The 26,961-nt window shown below is 39.5% G+C and overlaps 1 protein-coding gene across 1 annotated transcript in view; it reads left to right on the top strand.

The window, feature by feature from the left end:
• The window catches only part of LOC115015839 (CUB and sushi domain-containing protein 3-like), a 310,217-nt gene that overhangs the window by 92,337 nt on the left and 190,919 nt on the right, over nt 1-26,961 (top strand). The window contains 1 exon segment of the mRNA XM_029443438.1: nt 11,786-11,898. Within this exon segment, the coding sequence (XP_029299298.1) occupies nt 11,786-11,898 (113 nt within the window).

Raw genomic sequence — 26,961 nt, 5'->3', positions numbered from 1 at the left:
AACAGGAAAATTGTGCCAAAAGCCATTTTAACATTTAACCGTTCACCTCTACATCTGAGTGTTTGCCAACATTTATGTGCAGCTTCTTCGTGCCGGTTGTTACTGTGTGTGTATTTGTGTGTTCTCAATAATCTACTGTTTGGCTCTGCAACACTTCACACTGTGTGGTCGTTTGCTGCCTCTAACAAGTCAAAGAGTTAGTTATTTCTGCAGGCAAGGTTACACACCCCAGTACGAACAGACATACAGACAGGTATATTTAATGCTGTCTTTATTCATTTGCCTGGTAGGCAGTCAAACATGAAAGTCAAAACTGAATAAAAAAACTGCCAGCAGGTTGGAAGTTGGCAACAGAAATACAAGTAAACATAACTACTGCATCGCTAAGGTAGCTTAGATGATTTGACTTCAGACGGGTGAAATGTTCTGTGTACTACACAGTACAGTACATACCTAATGATAGGTGACTATTTACATAAATATTCCTGTTATTCTCTCATTCAGATTGAAGATTATCAGCACACTATACTTGGGTCCTATTAATTATAATACATATTGTAGGCAGTTAAATCATAAATGTCAAGTAAACAATTTCAAACATGTCAAGAAAACCTTTTTTGCATACAAATTATAGAGAATGTTGTCCTGCTCTAATGTGTGTGAGTGTGTGAGTGTGTGTGTGTGTGTGTGTGTGTGTGTGTGTGTGTGTGTGTGTGTGTGTGTGTGTGTGTGTCCTCTCCTATCATATTTCTTCTCCTACATTCTCTCTCTCACCATCCCATCTCATCTTCTCTTTCCTTCTAGTCTCCCTCCATCCATATATCTCTCTATTGACTGTCCCTTTAAGGTGCTGTCAGCCCTGACACCTCCCCTTTAAATGCCACCAGACAAATGCAATCTGTCTCTACCTATCTACAAAATACAGATGTGTGCATGCATTTGTGTGCATCCCACATCACTGTGTGTGACCCTTCCACTGTATGCAATTATGTGTTTGCCCTTTTCTATGTCTGTGTGTCGGGTTTAATAGTAAGTGATGAGGTAGCCAGCAGCCTAAACAGGCTTTAGCTCAGGGGGGCAGCACTCACTATCTATCTAACTGCCTGAGAGAGAGACAGAGGGAGGGAGGGAGAAGAGAAGTTCACAACGTTTATCATTTAATAGTGGAAGCGACAACCCCTTTTTCAACAATGGAAGGATACTGTTTACTGTTACCATTGAAAGTGTCATGAGTCCAAGTATACTGTGTGGCATTGAGTTTAGGAGAGTGACAAGTAAAAGATTCCTTTGCATTAGTAATATATTCTTCTTTCTATAATCTGTAAAAGATTACTCTTACATACACAACTTTAAATTATTCCAGATGTATATTTATATTGGATATATTTAAAGAAATAATACAAACTATTAATAATAAAGGAGAAAATGTTAGAATGCTCCAGTGTTGACAAAAAGTTAATATTATCAACTAGGGCTGGGCGATTGGAGGAATATATTGCCGATTGACTCAGTACATTGCCTTCTTTTGTCGTGCACACACCGGTGCACATATATTGGCAATTGCCAAATGTTGGGCTGACTGTGGCCGGTTGGAAAATTTTAACGTATCGTCCAAACATTTTTTCAATCACACTTTTATCTTAAAATACATGAAGTACAGACCATCACAGTCAAATATGTTTATGGATTGGGCCTTTAATGTGCGCCACTTCAAGTCAGTCCAAGTCTCTGTATGTTTGTTTTGGAACCTTTGGGGCTGACAGGGAGGTTAATCCACTATTCAACCCCAGTCAGAGTGTCTCTCCTCGGGGGTGCACAGAGAGCAGCGATGTCACCTCCAAAGCTCTGGGACGAGAACCCCCCCTCCTCCACTATGCACCACAAAAGGGCTTATCATCCCTGGGCATCACAGCTATCCTGAGAAGGATTGGAAGGAATGGATGTTTGCACTGCTGGGTGCCAATAAGTGACAAAGAGTGACACATAAACACACACACATATATTGCGAGGCACACATATGCATGTGAGCATGTTGGTGCACACCGCTGACATATATGGCAAGATAAAAGGAGGGACTGCACATGCAGGCTGAAGCACAGTTTTTAGATTTCATAAACACACTCACATGCACATTGGTTAGCATGAATGTTAACAGACAACAGACAAAAGAGACAGACGGAAAAAGCCATGCTTGCAGCATTGAATGCTATCTGCTGGAAGGAAATTGGTTTTCTCCCATTCTGACCCTCAGCCTGGTGACGCTGAGAGTGGGTCTATGTGCATTCAAGCATATGTGTATGAAGGTTGAGGAGGTGTACTTTGAATTTACACTTGCAGAGAATTAATGTGTGCGTGTTCATCTTTTGTGTGTTTTCAGAGGTCACTGAGTCTGAATATTTGTTCTGGGATTCAGTTTCATGATTAAACATTTGAGTTTTTCTGGTGCATTGAATCAATTACCCCAAATGATTCCCTTTCACTCTCTTTGAGTGTATTAAGAGTTTTATTCAAATTATCATACTTTTTAGAGACTTTGAGAGTTAACATCTCTTGTATATATGTAGCCCTTGAGTTATTAGATGAGATAGATATGTATATGAGGTGTATAGTCTATGCTGATAATATGTATTGGATAGATATCTTATAGGAGATGTAGTATAGCTGAGAGTATATATAGAGAGAGAGTAGTCATATATATGATAGACGGAGATGATAGTAGATAGTTGTCTCGTATTCTCTGTTATTTATATCTTATCTCTCTTATATATATTTTATATCCTATGTTCTGTCATATAATTGTATAATGTATGTATAGATCTCGTCTATGTATATTTGCTATGTCTGTCTATGTCTCTGTTCTCTTATCTCTATCTGTCTGTCTCTCTCTCTGTCTCTGTTCTGTCTCTCTGTCTATCTCTCCGCTTCTCTCTATCTCTCTCCCTCTCTGTCTCTCTCTCTCTGTCTCTCTCTCTGTCCTCTCTGTCTCTCTCTCTTAACTCTCTGTCTCTCTCTGTATCTCTCTCTCTCTCTCTCTTCTCTATATCTTCTGTCTAGCTTCGCTCTCGCCTGTTCTCTGTCTCTGTCTCTTCTAGTTCTGTCTCTCATATCATCTTATCCTCTCGATAGTATCGTCTGTCTATCTATCTGCTTATATGTCTAATCTCTCTATCTACTCTCTCTTCTCTCTCCCTCTCCTATCTCTCTCTCTCTCTCTCTCTCTCTCTCTCTCTCTCTCTCTCTATCTCTGTCTCTCTGTCTCTGTCTATGTCTCTCTCTGTCTGATGAATGGATCCTGTCAATGAGTGGGGTGTGAGGGTGACCTGGCCATCGGCCCCCATGTGTGTTTATGTGTATCTTGTAAATGTACGTGTGTGTGACTAATTTAATTGATAGCATGTCACCATGGTCAAGGACCCCCGTACACACATATGAGCACACGCACAGGGTGGGTAGGGAATGACAGATTTACAAGACGCACCAGTGACTATTGACCACATGTACTTTAACTTGAAAAATGGCTGTGTGTGTGTCTTTGTGTCACTCAGGCTAGTGTTGTTAATCAATCACTCACTACAGACCGTGAATTTAGGACACAAATAAATAAATCTACTGACAAGTGGCGGAGAGGGAAGGAAGGATGGAAAGATGACTTATCTATTTTCTTTACTAAAGAGGACAATGCTCTTTTCAAGTCACTTTGAATATTCATTGTTCCTTCATTTACAATATGTCAAAAAATAACTTAATCAACAAAATATTATATTTTAGTAACAATGACACACACAACGTACTTCAGGAAATTGTGATTCATTTAGTGTAATATGATTTCCAAATCTAATCTTAAATCTAAAAATGTTCTTTAGTCATGCAAAAGGCCTTCCTCCTCTTACTCTTACAAGAAAATAGTAATTACATTTGTTAGTAATGTTATTTGATTCACAAACATAGGCAAGCACATACAGTATATGCAGAAAGAAAAGACCATTACTTTCACCCCCAGTGTTTCCCAAACCATTGTCTTGGCAGGGCGCTGCCAACTTCTTTTTTCTTGAATTAAAAAAAATATATATATATTTTTTAATTCACTACTCACTTTTCACATTGACAGATGCTCTTTTATTAATAAACTAAACGCTTATGCTATTGATCTAATGTATGTGCACGTTTCAGTTTGTACTGTCTACTTTGCGCATTCACATTCTCTCCTTCGCTCCGTTTTGCGAAGGGCGGGGCTACGCAGCTGACACACACACACACACACACACACACACACACACACACACACACGTGCGCACACACGTACAGAGCGGAAGAGAGGGGAGAACTAAATAGAAACCGCACCGCGCACACAATCTCCACGCACGCGCACGCAATTCCCCCCCCCCCAACTATTTTTTGTGTGTGTGTTATGAATATTAATATGAATACTAAACACTACATGATGAAACAGCAATGAAATAAAATAAACTAAACACTAAATAACAATTCTGAAGTGTGAGTATGGGTTTGATTAAGCACGGTCTGTGTGGCTGTTCAATCGATCAAACGTGTCAGGTTTCATTTTGGAATAAATTGCCTTTAAAAAGAATGGATTTTGGAGAGAATGCCATTTGAAATTGCTTCATTGTTTCACAATTGAGAAAATGAGTTTCACAGTGAGTAGAGTGAGAAATAGAAAAATAAAAAAAGTACAATGAAGATATTGTGAAAGTCATGGGGTCTGACTTTCACAACATCTTCATTGTACCTTTTTATTTTTTCATGACTAACTGAATATATTAGGATATGGCACAGTATCATCTGCATATGGCTATGTTAAAGATGTTCACAGGTCAAAAGAAAACAGATCTGTGAAACAAGTAGGCCTGTTACACCAGTTACAATCATTTGTTTGTCAATTTTGTCTCACCAATATACTGCAATGTATAATACATATAGTTTATCATGGACAAATCAAACAAAGATAGAGGCTCAAATCCAAATAGTTCATTTTTGCTGTTCACATTTCAGCAACAGGATATAATACGCACTGATTTATGTTTGCTTTGATTTGGAAGACAAGCAGACACAAGTCTATAAAGAGAAGCAGTGGACTTTATTGGTGTACATGTAGAAAGCTACCTGCCTCAAGGGAAAGAGACAAGTGGAAAGGAAGTAAATGCCCAGTAAATTGACACAGTTCCTGTTCTCCCAATGGAACAAGTCGGGGTGGAGAGAGGGAGGAAAGGAAAATAAAAGATGAATGAAGGAACATGGGGAAAGACTGGAGGAAGAGGAAATTCACAGCATTTTGGTTTGTGGGGTCAGGTCTTGGGTCAGTATCAACTCAATAAAATACACACACACACACACAAGCAAAGATGTACACACTTTCTCTAGCTCACAGGCAAACACGTCCAGTGGTCTCTCTGTACTATTACTTTGGTGGTTAGGGACTGGTAGCTACACACACTGACACTAGCTGAGGGAAAATAAACAGACTTTAGCGCTGAGATCCCTCAGATCCCCCCTGTGATCCCCATTTACTTTGGCCTTAAGGTGTGTGAAATCAACTGAGATCAAGTTGATCAACAATAAATATCTCTGTAATACATCAATGTGTTGTTAGGTACTTTATACAGTATATCAGATTATACCAGTAGTATTTCTTAGCTACCTGACCTACCTAAGATCCAATTTTAAATGTAAAAAAATGTCTTTGTCACTACGTCCATGACAGCCCTCTATTTGACTACTGTGTATTTGCTGCAATATGTGCCTCTGCAATACATTTCCCTTGATGTTTAACTATCCTTGGTTACCTGGCTCAACTGACTTATAGTGAGGGGCATGAGAACATTTTGGCTGATCCTAACAGTCAATAAAAGCTGATTCTAGATTTAAAGTTTAGAGCTATTTTTTTTACCATTACGGATGTTATAAGCTCAGAGGGAATAATTGCAACATCACTCCATACAGTATCCTCAAATCAACACATGTCGTATCTGTATGTGTTTTTATTCAATGATAAACCTAAATATTAATCAGGAACAGCTACATTACTCATTTATTGATAGTATAGAAGATATGATAGGATGACATGATTGATCTCCCAAAAAAAGCTGTTTTTGGACGCTTGGCTAGGAATGATGCAGCTCAGGTATAGGTTTAGTATATTATTCAAGGTTACATTTTACCACTGCATTACAGCACGCCCTTCCCGAACTGACTTTGTTTTTCTCTATGGATAAATGATATTACTATATATTTTTATTATAGGTAATGTATTTTTTCTGAAAATAAAAACATATAACTAACTGTAAATCAACATCCATTCATCAAAGCTGGTCAGTAAGAGGATGTAATTATACCAGAAAATAGTTGCGGACAGTGAAGTGAAGTGAAATGTAATTTATATAAACATAATTATACATGAAACTGGTTGATTTCACGTCCAGGCAGTCCTCACATTGCTCTCATGAATATCTATCCCAAGCATACGAGTGCATGGTCTGTAGGTCCGTATCAGATGACTCTTTGATATGATTAAATGATGCAGTTCACATCAGATATGATTTGATCCGAGAAATTATTTTTCAACACGACACAAAACCTCAAGTGTGAACCACTTTGTCTCATTTGGTCCATCCTTCTTTCTTTTCTTTTCTTTTTACACTTGATCTCTTTAAGCCCCATCTCTCCTTCTTTCATGGCAGTAATAATAATGAAAAATCTCTTTTTCCTCTCGGCAATAAAGAAACCATCAGATACGAGGGAACGAGTGAAAGAGAGAAGGAAAAACAGAAAGAGGGGTTCTGACAATCGCATTAGCAAGACTGCATGGTTGCTTTTCTGTGTCTCTATTTGTGTGTGTGTGTGTGTGTGTGTGTGTGTGTGTGTGTGTGTGTGTGTGTGTGTGATCTTGTGTGACGCCCCTTATGTTTGTGTATGGGTGTGTGAAAGAGCAGAGAAAGCACTCTGCTGATATTAGCTAGTTCTTCATTCACTTGCTAATGTGATTTCACTCTATACACCACACACACACTTCCACAGGAATAGACCTTGAATGACACCCTCTGTTCCATCTCTTCTTTTACGTTCCGTAAAATAATTTTGGTTTTACCTCATAAATCTCAAAACGCATAAATCCAGAGATAAATTGTTACACAGGAAAGTATACAGTGTGTGTGTGTGTGTTTGTGTGTGTGTATATATGTGTTAAAAGTGTGTTTCTTAATGAGTGAAGCATAACTAATAAGATATTGGAGAGGAAGCGGAAGAGAATGGTTTATATACATAACACAATATTGGCTATTTTTATGCTGGCTACGTTTTTATCAAGAAGCTCCTTCCAATAACATGAATGCGCACAATGTTTCAACACGATCTATCATTTTCTGTATTTTTTATGTTGAATGCCTTTTGGAACAACACATCTTGTTGAATTGAAAATGTGACAAACATATGTCCAGCCACATTGGCAGAACATGCAGCTAACACAAAAAGGCTAAAAAGATGCAAATATGTGTGGCTGTGGCCAACTTTTACAATTTTGATACCCAGAGGCACAAGTCCAACCATGGTACTAAATAATACAAATAAAAAAGCAAGTTAAAACAATTTCAAAACAAACAACCAAACAGAAGGTGCTGCGTGTTATGTCCGTAACCACTGAATGGTGTGTGTGGCTGAGAGAACAGTGATATGTATGGTTGAGACAGCGGCCCATTGAGATGAGGAAAGCTCTGTCCGTCATCCATGTGTTTTTGTTACTTGATGGATAGTTATTATCTAGCTTAACTGTAATTGATGTAACTAACTGCTCAATTCTTCTTCTTTTGGCGTTACCAAACAGCCTCCGGACTAGAGAGAAGGCCAACCCTGATTTGCATGTATTTGAGAAATACACGACAGTTGCAATTGGATTTGTGATCTTGTTAACGAGGACACATATACTGTATGTAGTTAAGTCTATACGAAAGAATATTAAATTGCATCTGCATTTTATCTGCACTTGAGACCCTTTAAATGATAAGTATAAATAGGTCCTAATAAATAAACAAATTTGCAATAGCTGTGGCCATGTACGAGCACACACACACACACACACACACACACAACCTCACAGACACTTGATCACCATGCCACATTTCAGCCTCCTAGGGCGAGAACTGTGGCCGCCAAAGGGTGGGAACATGTTTGTTGACAGAAAGAGCAAGCTGTAGAGCTGCTGGTCGCAGCTAAAAAAGTATCACCAATATGCTGCACAGGTCAGATTAGGTCACACTTGAATTAATGTGCATGCATGCCGAACTACTGTACAGTTAAAACACTGGTTCTTTTGTTTCCTCTGTTTCCTATAGTTGTGTACTATTGGGATTTGATTTGATTAAATGCTAGAATCCTCTTAATTATATTTGGCAATGTTATGACGGGCTTATTTCTTATTTCTAGTTCATGCCACTGTTCTATTTGCGAAGCATAATGGCCTCTGAAAATCGTGTTTACAAAAAAGAGAGAACATTTTTGGACTGTACACTGTCTATTTAAAATCTGTTTTCACCAAGATGCTGTGTAATAATAATTCCATTACAACTGCCAGACCATTGTGCTTAACCACCTCTTCCTTTTCACGTGATTACTGTATTACTTTGCGATTGTGATTGCCAGATTGCAGAATTCTTATATATATTGTTACAAGCACAGTAGCACAGCTGAAACGTTTGCATGTGATTGTGCAGCGATCATTTACTTTGGAGCTTGAGCATTGTGACACCCGGTGCTTCATTACATGCACATCATGGCTAACATGCTTACTGTATGTTGGTCTTAACATAGGAAACATTGTACAGACAGTTACAAGATGGGAAGGGGGAAATTAAGCCAAGAAGGGCAGTGAAAGCAAACTGAGCAAGGCCTACTAAAAGAGTGGAGGTGAGAGGAGAGAATGACCAAAAATAGGAAGGCAGCGGAGACAGAGAAGATCAGCAACAGAGGGAGAGATTAAAGAGATGGTTAGGTGCTTTTAAGAAAATGGCCACCCTTCGTGCTTTCAGTGGTATTGGACTAGAGGAGAGAGAACAAAGATTTAGAAAAGGAGTTGAGTCAGCTGAGAAATGAGAGTCAAGATGCAAGGAAGGGTGAACTAAAAGAGACATGGAAACTGAAAACAAGGGAAAGCAACTTGAGAGGAGCGATGTTGTAGGGGGTAAATTACAGTGTGGATGAGCAGAAAGATGCATTTACAGGAGAGGAACAAACTCAAGTTAACTATTAAAGAAAAATGGGAAGAGGGATGAAACATGGCATATAAAAGAGGTTACGACAGGGAACAAATGAATACAATATGAAAAGGAGTATGTGAAAGTGTGAAACAAGAAAGAGGAGGATGGAGAGATGAAAAGATGATAGGAAAGATGATAAAGAACGTCCATATCGGAGGTTAAAAGCAAGGTAGGAAGGTGAAAAAGAAGATGAAAGGGTTGAGAGGAAGAATAGATAGAGGGCAGGTTTTTAAAGAAACGGTTGCTTGTGGTTGTTTTGCTGCTAGAAAGCTTAATAAATTAAAACGTGGAGACAGAAAGAAAGATGAGAGGACAGATTGAGAAGAGAGATGAGTGCAGGGATGAGGCAGGATAATACAGAATTAAAGGAAGTCCCTGCATTCTGTGAATGTTTAAAATATTTTAGAAACACTTTATCATAAACTGGAGACGTGTTATGCTCCACTTCTTAGGTTTCCTTGCTTGTGAAATGTAGAGGTCACAGACAGACTGTTTCTTGCCACAATCACATTAGCCAGTGCGAGGTTACTTTTAACAACCCGGGCACAAATGTTGCTTGGAAAACATTGATGTTTTCTCAATTTATGTTAACCCATGTTTAAAAGTATCAGAAATGGCACGCTGACTGGCATGGAGGGAGAATAATTAAAGATTGACTGATGCCAGACAGAGATGGTCTGTATTGGGTAAGAAGAGGCACGAAAGTGAATGTAGGTAGAGTAGAAAGGGGAAATGAAAAAGACCAAAGACCAAAGACAGACAGTTGAATGTAGTGGAACAAAGTGAAAAGGAAAGGATGGGAGACAAATGAAAGGGTGATGAAGAAGTTTAAGTTTAGGTGGGTAAATGCCAAAGAGAGAAAAGCAGAGAGGAAGACAGAAAGTGGGGAGGAAGTGTGCAAGGGCGGTTAAAGTAAAGAGGGAAGAAAAAGAGGTTAGGCGGCTTAATGCTAGAGGAAAGGCTGGTTGGAGTGGATTGAGGTAAGAGGAAGAGAAGGAGGTGGAAAGATGAAAGAGGAAGGGAGGAAATGGAAGGAAGGAGGGAGGTGAAATAAAGGGACGAATGGTAGCTGCAGGACAAGAAGAAAATGTGTTGCAGTGGCAGAAAGGAGGTTTGGCTCTTGTCCATACCTAAATAAAAAGCTGGCCTTCCATTCCTCTTTCTCTCCTCTTCCTTATTTCATTTAAGGAATCTAAAAGCTAAAGGCACACCTGGGCAGTTGTGTGTAAACCTATTTTTGGAGGACACACTCGAACATGTGGAGTTAAGATTAAAGGCGGCCTTGCCTGATACTTGACTCCTGTCTTTTTGTTTAGCTTTTTGTCCACAAACCCATTTCAGTATTACTATTAAGCCAACCATGGCTCACTTTTTTGTCGGTACACTTTCATCTTGGGCCTTGGTTTATTTAAATACTCCTATCCAGTAATGGGCTTTAGTGCAGCCCTTCTTTATGTTTTCTAATAATGGAGAGTTGTTTGTGTTCTGCCTCAGGGGCTCTATGCCAGGCAGTGGTACTGGTGAAAGCAAACATCAGAGCTATGAGTGTAATCAAACTGGCAACATATCATTATGTATGTCTCACATGATATACAACAGTTGTAGTTCATGAGGAAACATAAACGACTGCAAATATGCACCTTTTGTACTAAACTTCACACAATGTATTACAATGTAAAGGTTCTATTTACAGCATTCGGAGCATTAATAAAGCAGCAACTATTTTCTATGTAAAGATATATTGGAGTAATCGCATCCTCAGCAGAGAAGTCTCCATCTCTGTGTGTTGTAATCCGAGCTCATCTGTGCCTTGATTACGTAATTCGTCTGGACATTTGAGCATGTTAGTGCATCTGAGTCCCGTCCCTGTGAATTGCTCAGCACTGCGCTCCTGACCCATGGCGTTGTTGCAAAAATAGGTAACAGCAACCCTCTGGTTCCCCGCCAGGTTAACACTGTTAGCTCTGTTTGCTCTGTTAGCCCCGTTAGCAGCTATATCCTGCCTAAGTCGTCACTATATTGAGACCCGTTTGGAGGCAATCCCTCAATCATAGATATGCTCTTAATTCCATATTGAAAACCTTTATTGTATTAGAGTGGTATCCTACTGAGGTTGGCAACAGAAAGTAAATTACATAGACTGTGGATTTTATCCAAAGGTTAACAACATAACCCAGAATTTCAGTGATACAAGTATGACGGGCATTTTAGTTTTGGGAATTTTATGAGTAACTTGGCCGGTGATGAAGAGTTTAAAATAAATGATCACAGGGTAGTCAAGCCTGTCACAAGTATCTTCTGCACTGTTCTAGGTACAAGATGTACTTTACTTTTATGTTTACCTGATGGATGTGTCTGTTTCTTTTAAACACATTTATATGCTAATCTCTTTGTTGCTATAGGTTAACAAGCTGTAAGGCCTTCTGTATTGTCAACAATGGAGGTACTGTTGTTCCCTGTATGTTTAATGACTCTGGTAATTTGCTGATAATGTCAACACATTCTGCTCTCTGTTTCTACAGGCTGACAGGCTTCCAGGTTCCACCCCCTGTCACCAGTACAGGAAACGTCTTCTCATTGAGGTTGACCAGTGACTTTGCTGTCTCTGCACATGGCTTCAAACTCAACTATGAAGGTCAGTGTGTGTGTGTGTGTGTGTGTGTGTGTGTGTGTGTGTGTGTGTGTGTGTGTGTTGTGTGAGAGAGAGAGTGTGAGTGTGTGTGTGTAATACATTAATAGACACTTGTATCTGCTTACAAATACTTTTTTATGTTGAGTACATGATTTCAATTGAATTCTTTTGGAAGGCCGTTCAGATTCTGAAAGTTTTTTGGCTCTTTTCCACTCAGCACAAGAAAGGACTCCCTAATGGGTGACAAGTTCATTCCTTTTCATTCCTTATCATCATGGCAGGCTGTCAAACCTAGAGAGAGAGAGAGAGAGAGAGAGAGAGAGAGAGCATGGGCAGAGCATGACACAAAAGGAGAGCATACTGGAGGATCTATGTTATAGGCTTGAAAGCACAGAAACAGTGGATGTTGTTTGGTCACTTTTACATCACAGAACACTAATCTAACAGATTTTGCATTTGGCAGATATGCATTTTGACCCTCCAAAGTCAAGTTTTGGGCACTAAAACGTCTTACTTACATGCTCTTACAAACTTTCTTTCTATGACTTTTAGTAAACATTTCATACACTGGATCATTGAGGCAACTTTTGCATGACATAACAATTAATACATATTTGATGTATTAACCTTGTTATAGTTGTTTGTTTTACCAAGGAGTTTGAACATTTTAACAAAGACAAAAAGTTGGGTTTGCTTTTAGAGGGAACTTCCTGGGGGTAGCTAAAGCGCCCCTTTTTGCCCTCTCCCTTTAGGGCCTGAGTAAACACCATGGTTTCATTTTCACAGATGAAAGAAGAGATATGAATAGTTTAAGTTGAAGATGGTTAAAATTAGAACTCACTATGTACCGGCACCATGTCCTGTGTGCATTAAAGATTTCAGATTAGATTTAGATTACAAAACTTTGATGTCCTCAATGAGGCAGTTAGTTCCAGAGCATAAAACGTTCTACCGGAGGCAGACACATGACACTGAGCAAACCAACAACACAAATAAGTTTTATGTAGCTCCTTGATATTCACTGAGCAAATCGTTGAGATATCAACAGCTGACAATGTGACAGTAATGTCTGATCCAAATGGTTCAAGTACATATGCATGCATTAAAATGAGGTTTTACTAAATGCACAGTCATTATGCATAGGTATAATATTATCATCATAATTATACACTTATACACATAGGAGTACTCTGTTGCAATGTTTATATTAAAGTTGCAGAGGTACACAGATGGTGTATGAGATGTAGTCCTGGTCATTCAGTATTTATTTAGAACTAAATTTGGCTTATGGCTTATCACAGAATGCACTGAACCACTAAACCAAGTTATTACTAGTGGTCGATATATCAAGACACTAAAACTATAATAGAGAGTGTTGCAAGAACATTTTATTAAAAGGCACAGCCAAAGTACGGAATGTTCCCTCGTAAGACCTTAAGACCTTACGTAATGAACATGGAAAAAGCTTATTGAAAAGAAATAATATACGTAATATACTGTATGTTTGTACAATTCACTTTAACTAACTTTTTGTTCAAGTTCGTTCACACACACACACACACACACACACACACACACACACACACACACACACACACACACACACACACACACAGTGTTGGTCACAGCTGGTTGCTGTTGACAATGATACACTGCTGTATGTTGGGTGGTTGGTGGGTGTTGAATGTGTGTCTGGTGTGCCGCATCATGACACTATCACTGATTCCAAAGTGGTTTGGTTTAAGTCTGCACACATGCTGTATGTGAGTTTATGTGTGTGCATGTCTGTGTGTGTTTGTGATACTTGTATGTCCAAGCAGTTGTCCCAGATTTATTCACTGGCACTAGTTTCCACTTGCTACTTGGCCAATATTCATTCTGATTGTGCGTCTCTATTGGCATGTGTTTGTTTGTCTGTGTGTGTGTATGTATACGTGTGTGTGTACGCGCCTGTGTGTGTGTGTGTGTGTGTGTGTGTGTGTGTATGTGTGTGTGTACGCGTGTTTGTGAGCGCAACACACAGACCTTGCACCAGGGACTCATCTGAAGAGTCCCTGCTGCTGATACATTCAGCTGTTTGACTAAGTGTGTGTGTGTGTTTCTGTGTGAGAGAGCGAGAGAGAGAGAGAGAACGAGAGACAGAGTGCGAGAGACAGAGAGCGAGAGACAGAGAGAGAGAGAGAGAGACAGAGAGTGAGAGAGTGAGACAGAGAGACAGAGAGCGAGAGACAGAGAGAGAGACAGAGAGCGAGAGACAGAGAGACAGAGAGCGAGAGACAGAGAGAGAGACAGAGAGCGAGACAGAGAGACAGAGAGTGAGACAGAGAGACAGAGAGTGAGACAGAGAGACAGAGAGACAGAGAGAGACAGAGAGAGAGACAGAGAGCGAGAGACAGAGAGAGAGACAGAGAGCGAGAGACAGAGAGAGAGAGAGAGAGAGACAGAGAGTGAGACAGATGAGCGAGAGTACAGAGAGCGAGAGACAGAGAGAGAGCGTAGAGACAGAGAGTGAGACAGAGAGGACAGAGAGTGAGACAGAGAGACAGAGAGTGAGACAGTGAGACAGAGAGAGCGAGAGACAGAGAGTGAGACAGAGAGCGAGAGACAGAGAGGAGACAGAGAGTGATGACAGAGAGAGAGACAGAGAGAGAGACAGAGAGGTGAGACAGAGAGCGAGAGACAGAGAGAGAGAGAGAGAGGGAGAGAGAGCGAGAGCGGAGCGAGAGGAGAGAGAGAGAGAGACAGAGAGACAGAGAGACAGACGGAGACAGCGAGAGAGAGAGGAGAGAGAGAGAGAGAGAGAGACAGAGAGACAGAGAGAGAGAGAGACAGAGAGCGAGAAGACAGAGAGCGAGAGAGGAGAGAGACAGAGAGACAGAGAGAGAGAGAGAGAGAGATCACACTTGGCATTTGCAAAAAATGCAACATTATGCTGATGATCTGTCTGTCTTTCTATATTCAGCATCTCATACTGTCCACAACACACAGCTTGGCTGTGAATGTATACAGCGCGGAGGAAGGAATGATCCACCCTGGTTTGGACAATTCTTGGCAAGTCATTCTGACTCCTTGTAATCCTTCTGCCTAATCTGTTACTGCAGCCATTTCAGATTTTAGATTTCCGCAAGTATTGCCTTAGCATAGCAACAATACATTTTTAGCAAAACACTTTGTAAAAGGATTCCTGCCCATCATCATTATTGGTGGAAGTGTTTACAACTCTCATTGTCATTAAAAATGTAATTTTTAAACACTGTAAGAAATCAGTCAAAACTTGCATTATTGTGTTTTATATATTTTAAAGTTAGTGTGTTGGTTCGAAAATATTTGAGTTATCTTGATAATGAGAATAATGCTTATCATTATCAGGTGCAAATGCAAAGACCTTGGATCATTATAAAGATAATGTTTGCAGATACAGATCAAGTTTAAATGGGATCTAAGAATTAGATTACTCCCCTACGTGTGATGCTGGATTTGATTCTGCAATTTTATTGTGCATACATTATAATCTAACAAAGCCAGATCTTATTAAAAGTTATTTCATTTCTATTTTTTTTAATAAATATATATCCTGTACAATATAAAACAATGAAAATAATAAGAAGTTAGTGCAACATTGGAAGTGATTCAGGCATTTTTACCAGACTGATGTGTAAATGGAGCCAAAACAAAACTATGGATTTACCAATAGATGTGAGCTCCCCTGGTCGGGACTGAGTTTACTTTAGGTTTTATCATGAGACAGAGTGAAGGGCTAAGAAATGTGGAAGAAGTTCTGAGTCTTTCACCTGGAAACGAGCCAGCGTCATTTGGGCATCTGATGAGGAAGCCTCCTGGACATGTTGCTGTTAAGTTATTTCTGGCACGTCAAAACAGGTGGCGACCCTGGGGCACACCCAGAAGATGCTGGAGGGCTTTCACATCCTACCTGGCCTGTGAACGCCTCAGGACTCTTCCCTCTGGAGCCCAGGAGGAGCTGGAGGATGGGGATGAGGAGGAAGATGTCTGGAGAAAAGTTGATTGGATAGATGGATGGGTTACCTCTCTGTATTATTACATTATAAAACAGAACTACATGAAAAAGGTTAATTCATTGATCGCTCTGTAGGAGGGAATTTTGCAATTGGCAGGGCAAAAGTACAATAGTATTGCTATTTTTCTTTTCAGCATGTCTGCTTAGTGGGATACACTTTGATGTAATCCTTGAATTGTTCTTCCCCTTCCTCCGAAGACTGTCAGGTTATAACTAATTCATACACCAGCACATACCATACAGTGTGTAGACGCGCATGTGTGTGTGTGTGAAGAGAAAGAGAGTGATGTATTATTTAGCATGATGTCGAGGGCAGTTTGGTACTGTGCTGATGAGAAGGAATCACAGATTATCCCAGCATTTAGACACATACATACACGCACACACTCACACACACACTCACACACACACACACACACACACACACACACACACACACACACACACACACACACACACACACACACACACACACTGTTCTTTCTCAGCATGAGCATTGTTGAAGAATCATTCTTTTTGTTTCCTCTCATTCCTCCTCATCCGTCTACTTATGCACCACCTTCTCCATGTTCATATTCGTTCATCTTCTCTCTTCTTATTTTTATATTAGATTTGACCTTTATTGACTTGTGTTTGAAATTGCTTAACTGAATTAGGAAAACTGAAGTAAATAGTAAACGAAACAGTAGCAAATAGTTGGAGATGATGGCTTTCATGTCACCTAATGTATTCTATTCAGTTTCTATGCTCTGCGAATTTATGAAGACATCATTTAAACATATTTTTATTTTTTGGCTTGACTGACATAAGAACAAGAACAGTTTGACACATGTTCATTACATACAATATTGCAGTTATATTAAGTAATGTAGTATATGTAATGTAATAAGTAATGTAATTCTCGTGTTCATTATAGACCAGTAGTTAATTATTTGCTTGCGATTGGAGAAGTTAGAGCTTTGTTGGAAGTGTTTATTGTAGAAGAGAAATGTTTCTGATCTTAATGCTGTTCTGAGTTTGTATCATCATGGTTGTTTGCACTTATTTTAAGTCGCTTTGGCATAAAGTGTCAGCTAAATTAAATGTAATGTAATGTAAAGTCATCTAGCAGACGCACCCAGTTTGACATATTCAGGAATCAGAACACTGTGCAATACACAGTGACACATAATATAAAATACCATCAGACCATGTTAACATCAAACATAAATGTACGTTACCCACTTTCATACAATATACATGTAGACACATCTGCGTGATCTGATGCAGGGTCAACCATAGAAAGCACATCCAGACATGCACATGCATACTATGCACATACACATGCACACGCTGACACAAAGCTCCCAGATGTATTTGTTTTTGCGAGAACTGGAGAACATGTTCTTCATCCTAGAACATGCTGTCATGTGACTTACATGTCAGCAGAGATTTCACTTCACTCCCCTCATTCATAACCTCTCTTCATTCCTGCTGTGTTTCCTTCTCTCCACTGCTTGTTTTTCTCCTCTCTATAATGATGAAACAGCAATACATTTATTTTGCCTTCATTTACACTTACCACAGAGAGTTTACGTAGTGCCTCAAGAGAAGGCACAAACAAAGGTTAATAAAAAATAGAAGAGTGAGATAAAAAATAAAACTTGTTTTATATAGACGGAATTGGAGTTACGGGCTTCAGGTGGAATCGCAATGCATGCTGGGGTGGCAAGACTAGAAAAGTGAGCACCAACTCCACAAGGGCCGCCGTATTGGATTTCTTCTCTACGTGTTTATATTGTATTTAGCTTATTCTTCAAATGTGTTGTAAACAAACCTACTACTCTACAATGAGTTCTGAACTCCTTTCTTATGATGAGGTTCAGGTGTGGAAAGTCGAAGCTTTGAAAGTATTTTGCCGCTAGCAGAATTTAAAGGTTTCAGGAACAAAACTGGAGCTTATTACCAGGGTGTTTGCTGCATCAGAGATGGCATTGAGGAGCAACCAACAGCTAACGAAAGACTTTCAATCACAGAAAAAGCAAAGACTAAGTTTTTGGTTATGCCGAGTGGCGTTTCAGTACCTGATCCCTTGACATTGCAGGATGGCTGGGTCAATGAAAACAACAGCATGACTTCTTGGCCGCCGATATACCTCAGCGATATAACATTATTTTTAATGTCTGACCACCCAGGGAACCATGTCGAGTTTCATAAACCAACTTTGAACGAATACAAAGAAGGTAAAGCATTTAGACTGTTTGACTCTGGCTGGTTGAAACATATCTTTCAATCCTCTCGCAGATTCTGAGTATTGCTTTTTGAAAGCAAAATGTTCTCATTCAAAGAAAGTTTCCCATACGCCACATTCAGCATGGATCTGCGCAGTCAAGAAAACTGGCGATATCATAAGTGCTTATTGCAGTTGTGTTGCAGGGTAAGCTATTATAAATATATACCTAACTTGTGTTTGTTCATTATTATAAAAATCAATATATAGAAAGTACATTTGTCAATATATAAATCAAGTAGATAGACTACATACCCCAGGTCGAGTTCAGGATCAGGGAATTCATTTGTTGGTTTTCCTTCCATGAAATGCTCACTGCATATCCGCGAAGATTTCTTGGGCTCCCAAGACTTCCCATTGTAATCCTGTCTCTTTACAGCTTTGGTCCATGCTAGCCTTCTATCATTGTTCTTTAGTGCTGTTGGAAATGGAAATAATTCTAACGGGGGCTTGCAGTCGCAATTTTTGCAATCGTGAAGCTCACAATGAGATTCTGCCCATTTATTTAGCTTTCTCCCACTGTTTGAACATCCTTTCACCACACAATGTCTGTGTCCAAATCCCATTACTAGAAGAGCGATGATTACACACTAAAAACTAGCCAAATATAATGTAAACACGCGGGGAAGAATAAGCTAAATACAATGTAAACACGTAGAGAAGAAATCCAATATGGTGGCCCTTGTGGAGTTGGTGCTCACTTTTCTAGTCTTGCCACCCCAGCATGCATTGCGATTCCACCGGAAGCCTGAAACTCCGATGCCGTCTATAGTAGATTATGTGGGAACACAAATTAAAGTCAGACAAATTACATTACACTTTTGAAGTTATTTTATTTTAGGTAATGATCTGAATTCTTTTTGTAAGTGGTTAAACTGTAGTCGCTGAATTCTGAAGGAACAGAGATATCATTTCTGACTGAAGCATGGGTTGAGAAAGGGCCATTGGTCCAAATGAAATAAGATAAAACGGGGAATGACCTTCTTTCGATCTGTCCACTCCTAAAACCTTTTTGGGGCATTTCAAATTGTATTTTTGCAAACAAACAGAAGCTGCTGGCAGTAGGTTAAACACTTTAGGCGCACTCACTGGCCAGATGTCACTTGCATCGATGGACTCTTCTCCATCTGGGCATTTATCCATCAGTTCCACATAATATCATGGAGAGTGTTACTCACAGAGGTTTCACAGCCACTGACCTTCTGGTCACACATTCCCTGAACCTGCTCAGCTACAAGCTTGATATAAATGATTTGGATTTTCTAGGAGGGAGCAAGTAGACATCTTCACAGGATGATGTTTGTCCATAACTTTGTGGCAGCTACAGATACAGAAGCTATTATAAAATACAGAACCCTTTTGGGCACTATACTTGTGGGTTACAGGTTAGCTTTATGACATTTTCCTTTGTTCTCTGGTCACGTTATCAGCTCTTCTGATATTATATTGTGGTCACATTAGAGAAATCCAATCATGTTCAAATCTCAGGTATGACAATACAACAAGGAAACAAGATGGTTCTATGGTTCATAGATCGTCTAGATTGGCATGTGTTGAGAAAATGACACGCAAGCTTATAGCTGAATATTGATAAGCTTATGTTTACTGCAACTATGAAGTGCTTGGCTATCTTTGAGTTGCTTTTTAGCCTCTAAATAGTGTGCTGTTGTTTTTGATGAAAGCAGTTCAGTGTGTTTGAAATTCATAGTTTTTATAGAGATGAAACATATATTATAAAGCGGATTGTTCACATCTTTTAAGAAGGCGCTCAACTGCTACTCGAGTAATTGTTTCCAGACTACATTGATATCAACACTGGGTGCCGACAAATGATACAAATCAAACAGAGAGTAAAACCAACAAAGTAGTCGCAGGGCCAAGATGAAATGTTTTGGGATGTGATTCTCACATAGCGTTACTAATTTACATAGGAAAACAGACATGGATCTTATCAATGGTACTGTATTTCCAAGCCACATAAACACAGCTGACTGTGTGTGTCTTGCAAATATGTTCTCTATTTACAGCCGTGGCTCAAACAAAAAGCTGTACTTTGTGTATACATCAACAGCCACCAACAACGTGTTCAGTGTCCATATTATCCTTTGATTTACATATATTCCACGACCACTTTGTAGTTGTGTATATTTCAACTGCAGTGGAGCAAATGAGCAGCAATGAAGGGTATAGCAAGCATTGAGTGTTTGACTTGACATCCATCTGAGAAAATAAGGACGACAAGTAAGTCCTTTGTCTGTCATTGCTCTCTCCGGGTCCAATCATGTGGTCTGGTTGTTAAAATTTAACCAGGTTTGATGCAAAAGCATCAAGCAACCAAGATGTATTAGTTGGAGCAGATTGGGTTGGGTTGTACATAGAATTCAGTAAACACAGATATTTCATTGATAAAGCTTTCCTAAGTTTTCCCTCTCCTGCATCAGTTATGTTTTAGGCTCAATCACTAATTGCCAGTCACAGCCGTAAACTCAAGCCAACAACATTCAATACTCACATTGATGAGTCTCGTCAGACTGCTGCATGCATGGCCACTGAAACCGGCTCCTCAGAGGAAACACTTCATGAAATGTGGAAATTTTACGACTGCAGCTGATGGGCAATATGCCGGTAAAAAAGGAACAGTAGCATCTCATAGAGCTAAATCCCAGTTAGAAAAGCGTGTGCATCCATATTTGGAAGCAGCCATTAAAGGAGCATTCTACCATTTGTTTCTCTTTGTCTCTGATACCTTATCAGCACTTGATTGATTGATTCTGACTCTAGTCTCTTTGACTTGAACATGATCTGAGTGTAAAAGTCAAGTGTGTGTGGGTGTGTGTGTGTGCGTGTTTGTGCGTGTGTGCGTGTGTGTGCATATCTGAGGGCATGCATCAGTTATGTATATTGCACAAACTCTTTGTGCGTGTTTGTGTGTCCACACATGCATGCGTATGTGATTGAGGTTCTGGCTGTGGCTTCTCTGATCTTTATCAAAGAGACCTGAGGGGACTGATAATATCCACTCCTCTATCTATCATCCTTCCACCTGTCTGTCTGTCTATCTGTCTGTCTTTTTTCTCACTTTCATTGATCATTCGGTCTTTCTCTGTGTTCCTCAATTCAACAATTGAATCCAGCTCAGTTAATGGCATCATGGGAAAGAGAAGGTGACCCTAACAGGTGGTTGAAGGAGCTGCACCTTAATAAGATCTAGGAGATGATAATATATAGTACTAAAAACAATTATAAATTATAAATATTATAGGCTTACAAATGATTTGCAAGTATATAAATATTTCAGTTATTTTGTTATATTTGTGACCTTTTGTCATTGCAAGTTGTGGGATTTTTGAAGAACATAGCAGGAGGGGAAGCCCCGAGTCTATCAGTCCATGTTTCTGATGGGAGTATAATCATTTTCTTTTCCCCAGTTGTTTATCACGACACTGCCTTTATGCATGGATATGAATAGACTTTAAGTTTATATTAAATAATATTTGTAACTGGTGCTGGTCAAGCTTTACTTTAACTTTCTGTGGAAGAGTAAAAAGCAGAGTGCTACAATTATTAGCCTCAGCAAAGAGCAGTCATCTGAACACCTTATTGTTTCAGGTCTGAGTTTTGTTGATAACCTTACATTTGCTCATTTTCTTTCAATGTGATAAAGAAATCATACAAAGTATTGAAAGTAGAAGGAATGACAGTTCTTACTCTTGTCCTTCGGCATTTCAGAATTTCATGGTTTGGTTGGGGGAGGAAATGCAGATTCTTATATGGTTATATATGGTGATGGCCTAATGGTCTCGTGGTACGCCTTCCAAACAAAACACTAGAAGGTTGCCACCATTGTACCCCTGAGAAAGGTACTTAACATTGCTCCAGGGAGACTGTCCCTGTAATTAGTTCAATGCTTAGTTCAATCGCTCTGGATAAGAGTGTCTGCTAAATGACCTGTAATGTAATATACTGAGTGCATATATACAGTATAGCACAACTGTATTTGTCTATTTCTGTCCCCTTTTTCCCCCACACTGCTCAATATACATATTCACCACCCACAGTAGTAAAGATGTGTATGTGCCTTCACACACACACACAGCTGTGACTTTCAGTTCTGTCTCTGGAGAAAAGTGGTTTTGCCGAGTGGTGTCTGTATATAATGTATATGCATGCGTCTTATGTATTCCCATGTTTATAATGTATAGCAGGCGTGTTGGAAGTATTTGAGAGTGGAGGAAAGTAAGATAGGCATACTGTACAGTATATAAGGAGTAATGGAAAGCAGTGGAAGAAGATACCGACAAACAATTAAAGTAAGGTTATGGAAGAAATAAAACTGTAAGAGAATAGAGAAGAGAGGGAAAAAAGAGACCACAGAAGAGAGTAAGTAATAGGAGAGGATAGAAGAAGAGAAGAGGGGCTCTCCGTAATAATGTAATGTGCTCGAAGCTTTCTAGTTGAACGGGAGAAATCAATGCTGTTTTAATGCTTTGTGTGAGTGAATGAGTGAGTGTGTGTTCATTATCTACTGTGTGAATGCAGCTCCTCGCTGCTTCCACCGCTGCAAGGTCAGCTTCAACATAGGGGCATCAATCAAAAGTTTAGGATGTATTAAGTCAGTTACGATTAATGGTGTTCCTTAGAGAGAGCTAGAGAAGGAGAACACAGTTGATACCGCAAGAGAGGCAGACAGGATTGGAAAGAGGAGGAGAAACCTGATGTCCTTAAAATCCATGACACAAGCCTACACACACACACACACACACACACACACACACACACACACACACACACACACACACACACACACACACACTGTGACAGGAGGTGTGGAGAGCAGATTTCAAGAAACATAATTTTGAAGGAAAATATGTGTTTTGAAATCATGCCTCCGTCTACCCATCTTCCACTTTTGAGTTTGCTTTATTGCCATGGACATGACATGGATCATGTCCCAACAGTATCAAAACACATGAAAAAGCATGAATTATTCAAATGTAAGTAACCACAAGTTCCCCATCTACATATAAATCAGTTATTTAGGATTTCTGACAATATTTTCCCTATGGCCATAATGCCATGCAGTATTTACTGTGTCAGGACTGTGACCATCATATTTTTCATCACATAAGTTTCCCCGTTGCACTACTTACACTAGTATTTCACTATAGTAATAATTGCATTATTGTTTGTTTTGCTCAGTCCCAATCTTATGAAACATAACTACAATGGCACTCAGAGAGCGCAGACCTCTGCCAAGGCCAATGCTGCATTCAAATGCTCTTCAGATGGTCCGATTTCCTGGTGTGTTCATGAGCTTTAAGTCTTCACGTCGAAACCACATTGACGGTACAAAGAAGATCTGGTTTATTGCTCAAAGCGTTTAAAAAAACATGTGAATATCTGTTTCAGAGTTGTTGTTCTGACTTGGGGGACGTTCAGATGACTTATCCCAATTGGGAGCAAAACATTTTTATTATTCCGACACCACCACTGGCATGCAGCACAAATGCCCTATCTTCCAATGGAATCTTCCTTAACCCATTCTACACCCTTCCAAAAAGTAATCCTGCTGACAGACAAAAACATGCAAAACATTCATTCATTGCACAAGAACATTACACTATTGTTCCGAATATGACAACCAGCCACCAACGGAAAATAAAAAATTGACAGCTGCATGTAAACAGGAATATCAGTGGAATATTCATTTTCACTAAACAGTTTAGTAGGAATATTATCTTTTTCAGAATAAGGGAAAACCGGAATATTTTGTGTACGTAGTCACTGAGTCACTTTTCAGTGTTATAGAGCGAGAAATAGGACTCCACAAGGTTACCCGGCATTGTCAAAAGCAAGAGACATTAGCTTGTTATCTGGATCGTTGTATATCATTCTATAGTGGTATAGTACAAACTAGCTGCCAAATCTCTCAGTGTCAGGCCTTCAAACGACTGTCCACACAATGTATCAATTTGATGTCTGGATAATGTAATTACAGTAACTGCCTGCCAAACCTCTTTGCATCTGGCTGGGCAGGATATCCAGCAAATTGCAAATGAATGTGATACCTGGATGAAACTATTTTGATAACGGATTAAAAGCTGCCAACTGTTTTAGTGCCTGGAAATTCTAGATATCTAACAGGAAAGATTGTCCAACAAAATAAATTTCGCTCTGATACCTGGAGAAATGTAGTCAGAGTAAAGTGTAATCTTTCAGTTCCTAGATTGGCAAGATAGGAATTTGACTCTAAAAGAATTTGGCCTGATATCTGAATGATATTAAATACTATGATTGCATTATAGCTGATGGCTACTAAACCCATTTGTGCCAGGACAGGATAGAAATGATATCAAATGATATATTGATTTGATATTCAAGTCTGTCAGACAACCACTGGCCACCTGGCTAAAATATAGGTTTTACTGATACATAGTTAAAATCTGTGTGTGTGTGTGTGTGTGTGTGTGTGTGTGTGTGTGTGTGTGTGTGTGTGTGTGTGTGTGTGTTGATAATAATAATACAGCCTCCTGGCCAATGTCAGTCCATTATTCAGCTTTATATCAGCCAACCAATCAAACGGCCTCCCTTCAGGGTCACCACCTCGGCCCATCCAATCAGCTACTCCTGCCAAGCAGGAAGGAATGTCACCTCATTAGCATAACCACCAAATGAGCAGGGTCATGCTGACATGGCAGTATTTGATGCCGTGATTCAGACAGCACTCCGAGGGAGGATTAAGCAAAACGTATCCCTCAACACTGTCAGACAATATTCACCAAATGTAACGGCAATACATAAAATGTGATAAGGAACATCGACAGAATGATCTCTAACCTCCTTAAGCTTCTTCTCATCAGCAGGTTTCATTATTTAAGGCCATTCCATGGGATTCTTCTCTCGATCTTGTCTAATTAATTGTTAAAATGACTAACAGCGCTGTATTCTTTTGCCCCTATGCTCTGATGTTCTATCATCAGATTTTTTTAATTACACTATCGCACTGCTTTTAATATCTTAACTAAATGTCTTATAGGAGGGAGAACTGCAGTGTAGCAGGGGAAAGTACAGTAACACAGCACTACTAGCTTTGTGTGACGGCTCACGTCGTTGGATTTATTATTTTTAGTAGGAATTTGAGGCTGGAAACAAGTTTTTTCATGTTCGAATAAACTATAACAGCCAGACGTTTGATCCATATCCTAGTAGGACGGGGTTGATATGTTTTGCATGTGGAACTATTTCCAGATATTTTTACAGTACTTATCGTATTGCACAATGAAATGAATGATTATTCCTACTTACAGATAACATCTCAACACAAGTTAACTTGTTAAATATTTTCCTTAAGTTGTAATGCGTTTGTGCACGGACCATTTTTGTTTCAATATCAATGTAAAACACAGTACAAAACATCAACTGCAAAGCCAATATTTAAATGTTTGGAGAAAACATTGCCTGAGCATCTGTTGATCACATGCAGTTAGCTGTAGCACAAAAGCAAGTCAATCTCAAAATAACTGCTTTACTTTGCAGAAGATATGAGACAGAGTTTTGCCTTGTGATGTCTGTGTCTGTCACAACAGATAGTTAAAAATTATTGAAGTTTTGTTCTGTGATGAAAAGAACGAGTTTGTTACAAATTGATTCCCCAGTGACCGTGCACACCCAAATACACCCAAATACAAAAACAACAAACACAATGGCAGCATGCGCTATGAGATATATATATGTTAACACTTGTTGGGTTGTGGTTGATGTTAGGTTGTACTGCAGTAATGGTACAAAGACTGGTGACAGACGAGGACAAGGAGATGAAAGAAGAAGAGATGAAAAGGGACAGGAGGGAAATGAGTTGAAAGAACAGGACAGAGGCCGGCTGCTTATATCTTGAAATATATTCAAGCATAAAGGCTGTGGCCATACTGTGCATTGTGATATCAGCTTTTGGATCAGTGCTCATGTCAGGTATTTAAACCAATCAACGCAAACAGCTTCAGCAGTGCGTCTTAAAAAGTAAAATAATATAGTTGTTGAATCATTATCCTCGTTGAACCTCAGTGCTAACAGTTTTTTGCAAGGTGGAACCTGTTCATTTAGGTGTTGATTTTCCGCAGCACCCGTTATTGGGAGAAACATCAATGAGAAAACAAGCCAGTTGTGTGTGGTTCGGTGCCTGTTGTCATGGTTTTGACCACGGCTGACAGTTTTTTTTATCCTTTTATTTTTATCAATGGAAAAGGAGGTTATACAATATTTCTACTCTTTAATTTACTATATTCTGTTTTCAGACACTATATAATCATTGCCTTTATATGTAGGAAGAACTCAGCTGTGTCTGTTTTGGTTGGTTAGTTTCACAGTTAAGGTGTGTGTCTGTGTGTCTGTGTGTCTGTGTGTCTGTGCGTGCTGCCGTGTGCCGGCATCTGTATGTCAGCTTTCCAGGGGGTGTCTTGATGTTAAATTTAATAAGTCACGCTACAGTAACCACAGCTATTAGATATCACACACATTCTGGAAAACACACACGCAAAATTCTAGCTAGTACACCTCGACTGTGCACGCAAACACAGATTTTGTCAGCACAGAGTATGGGCTGTCACGAACACACACTCAAAGACAAACTAGGTGCGCTTTTATTAAATATGCGCAGTATACACCAGAGTGTGGCTAAAGTCACTGTACACACACACACACACACACACACACACACACACACACACACACCCTTTGACAATGACTGTCTTTACAGGCAATAATA

The sequence above is a fragment of the Cottoperca gobio genome, chromosome 11, assembly GCF_900634415.1.
Source record: "Cottoperca gobio chromosome 11, fCotGob3.1, whole genome shotgun sequence".
NCBI classification, from domain to species: Eukaryota; Metazoa; Chordata; class Actinopteri; order Perciformes; family Bovichtidae; genus Cottoperca; species Cottoperca gobio.
Note: the sequence above shows the minus strand (reverse complement) of the source record. Positions and strands in the feature narration are given on the sequence as shown.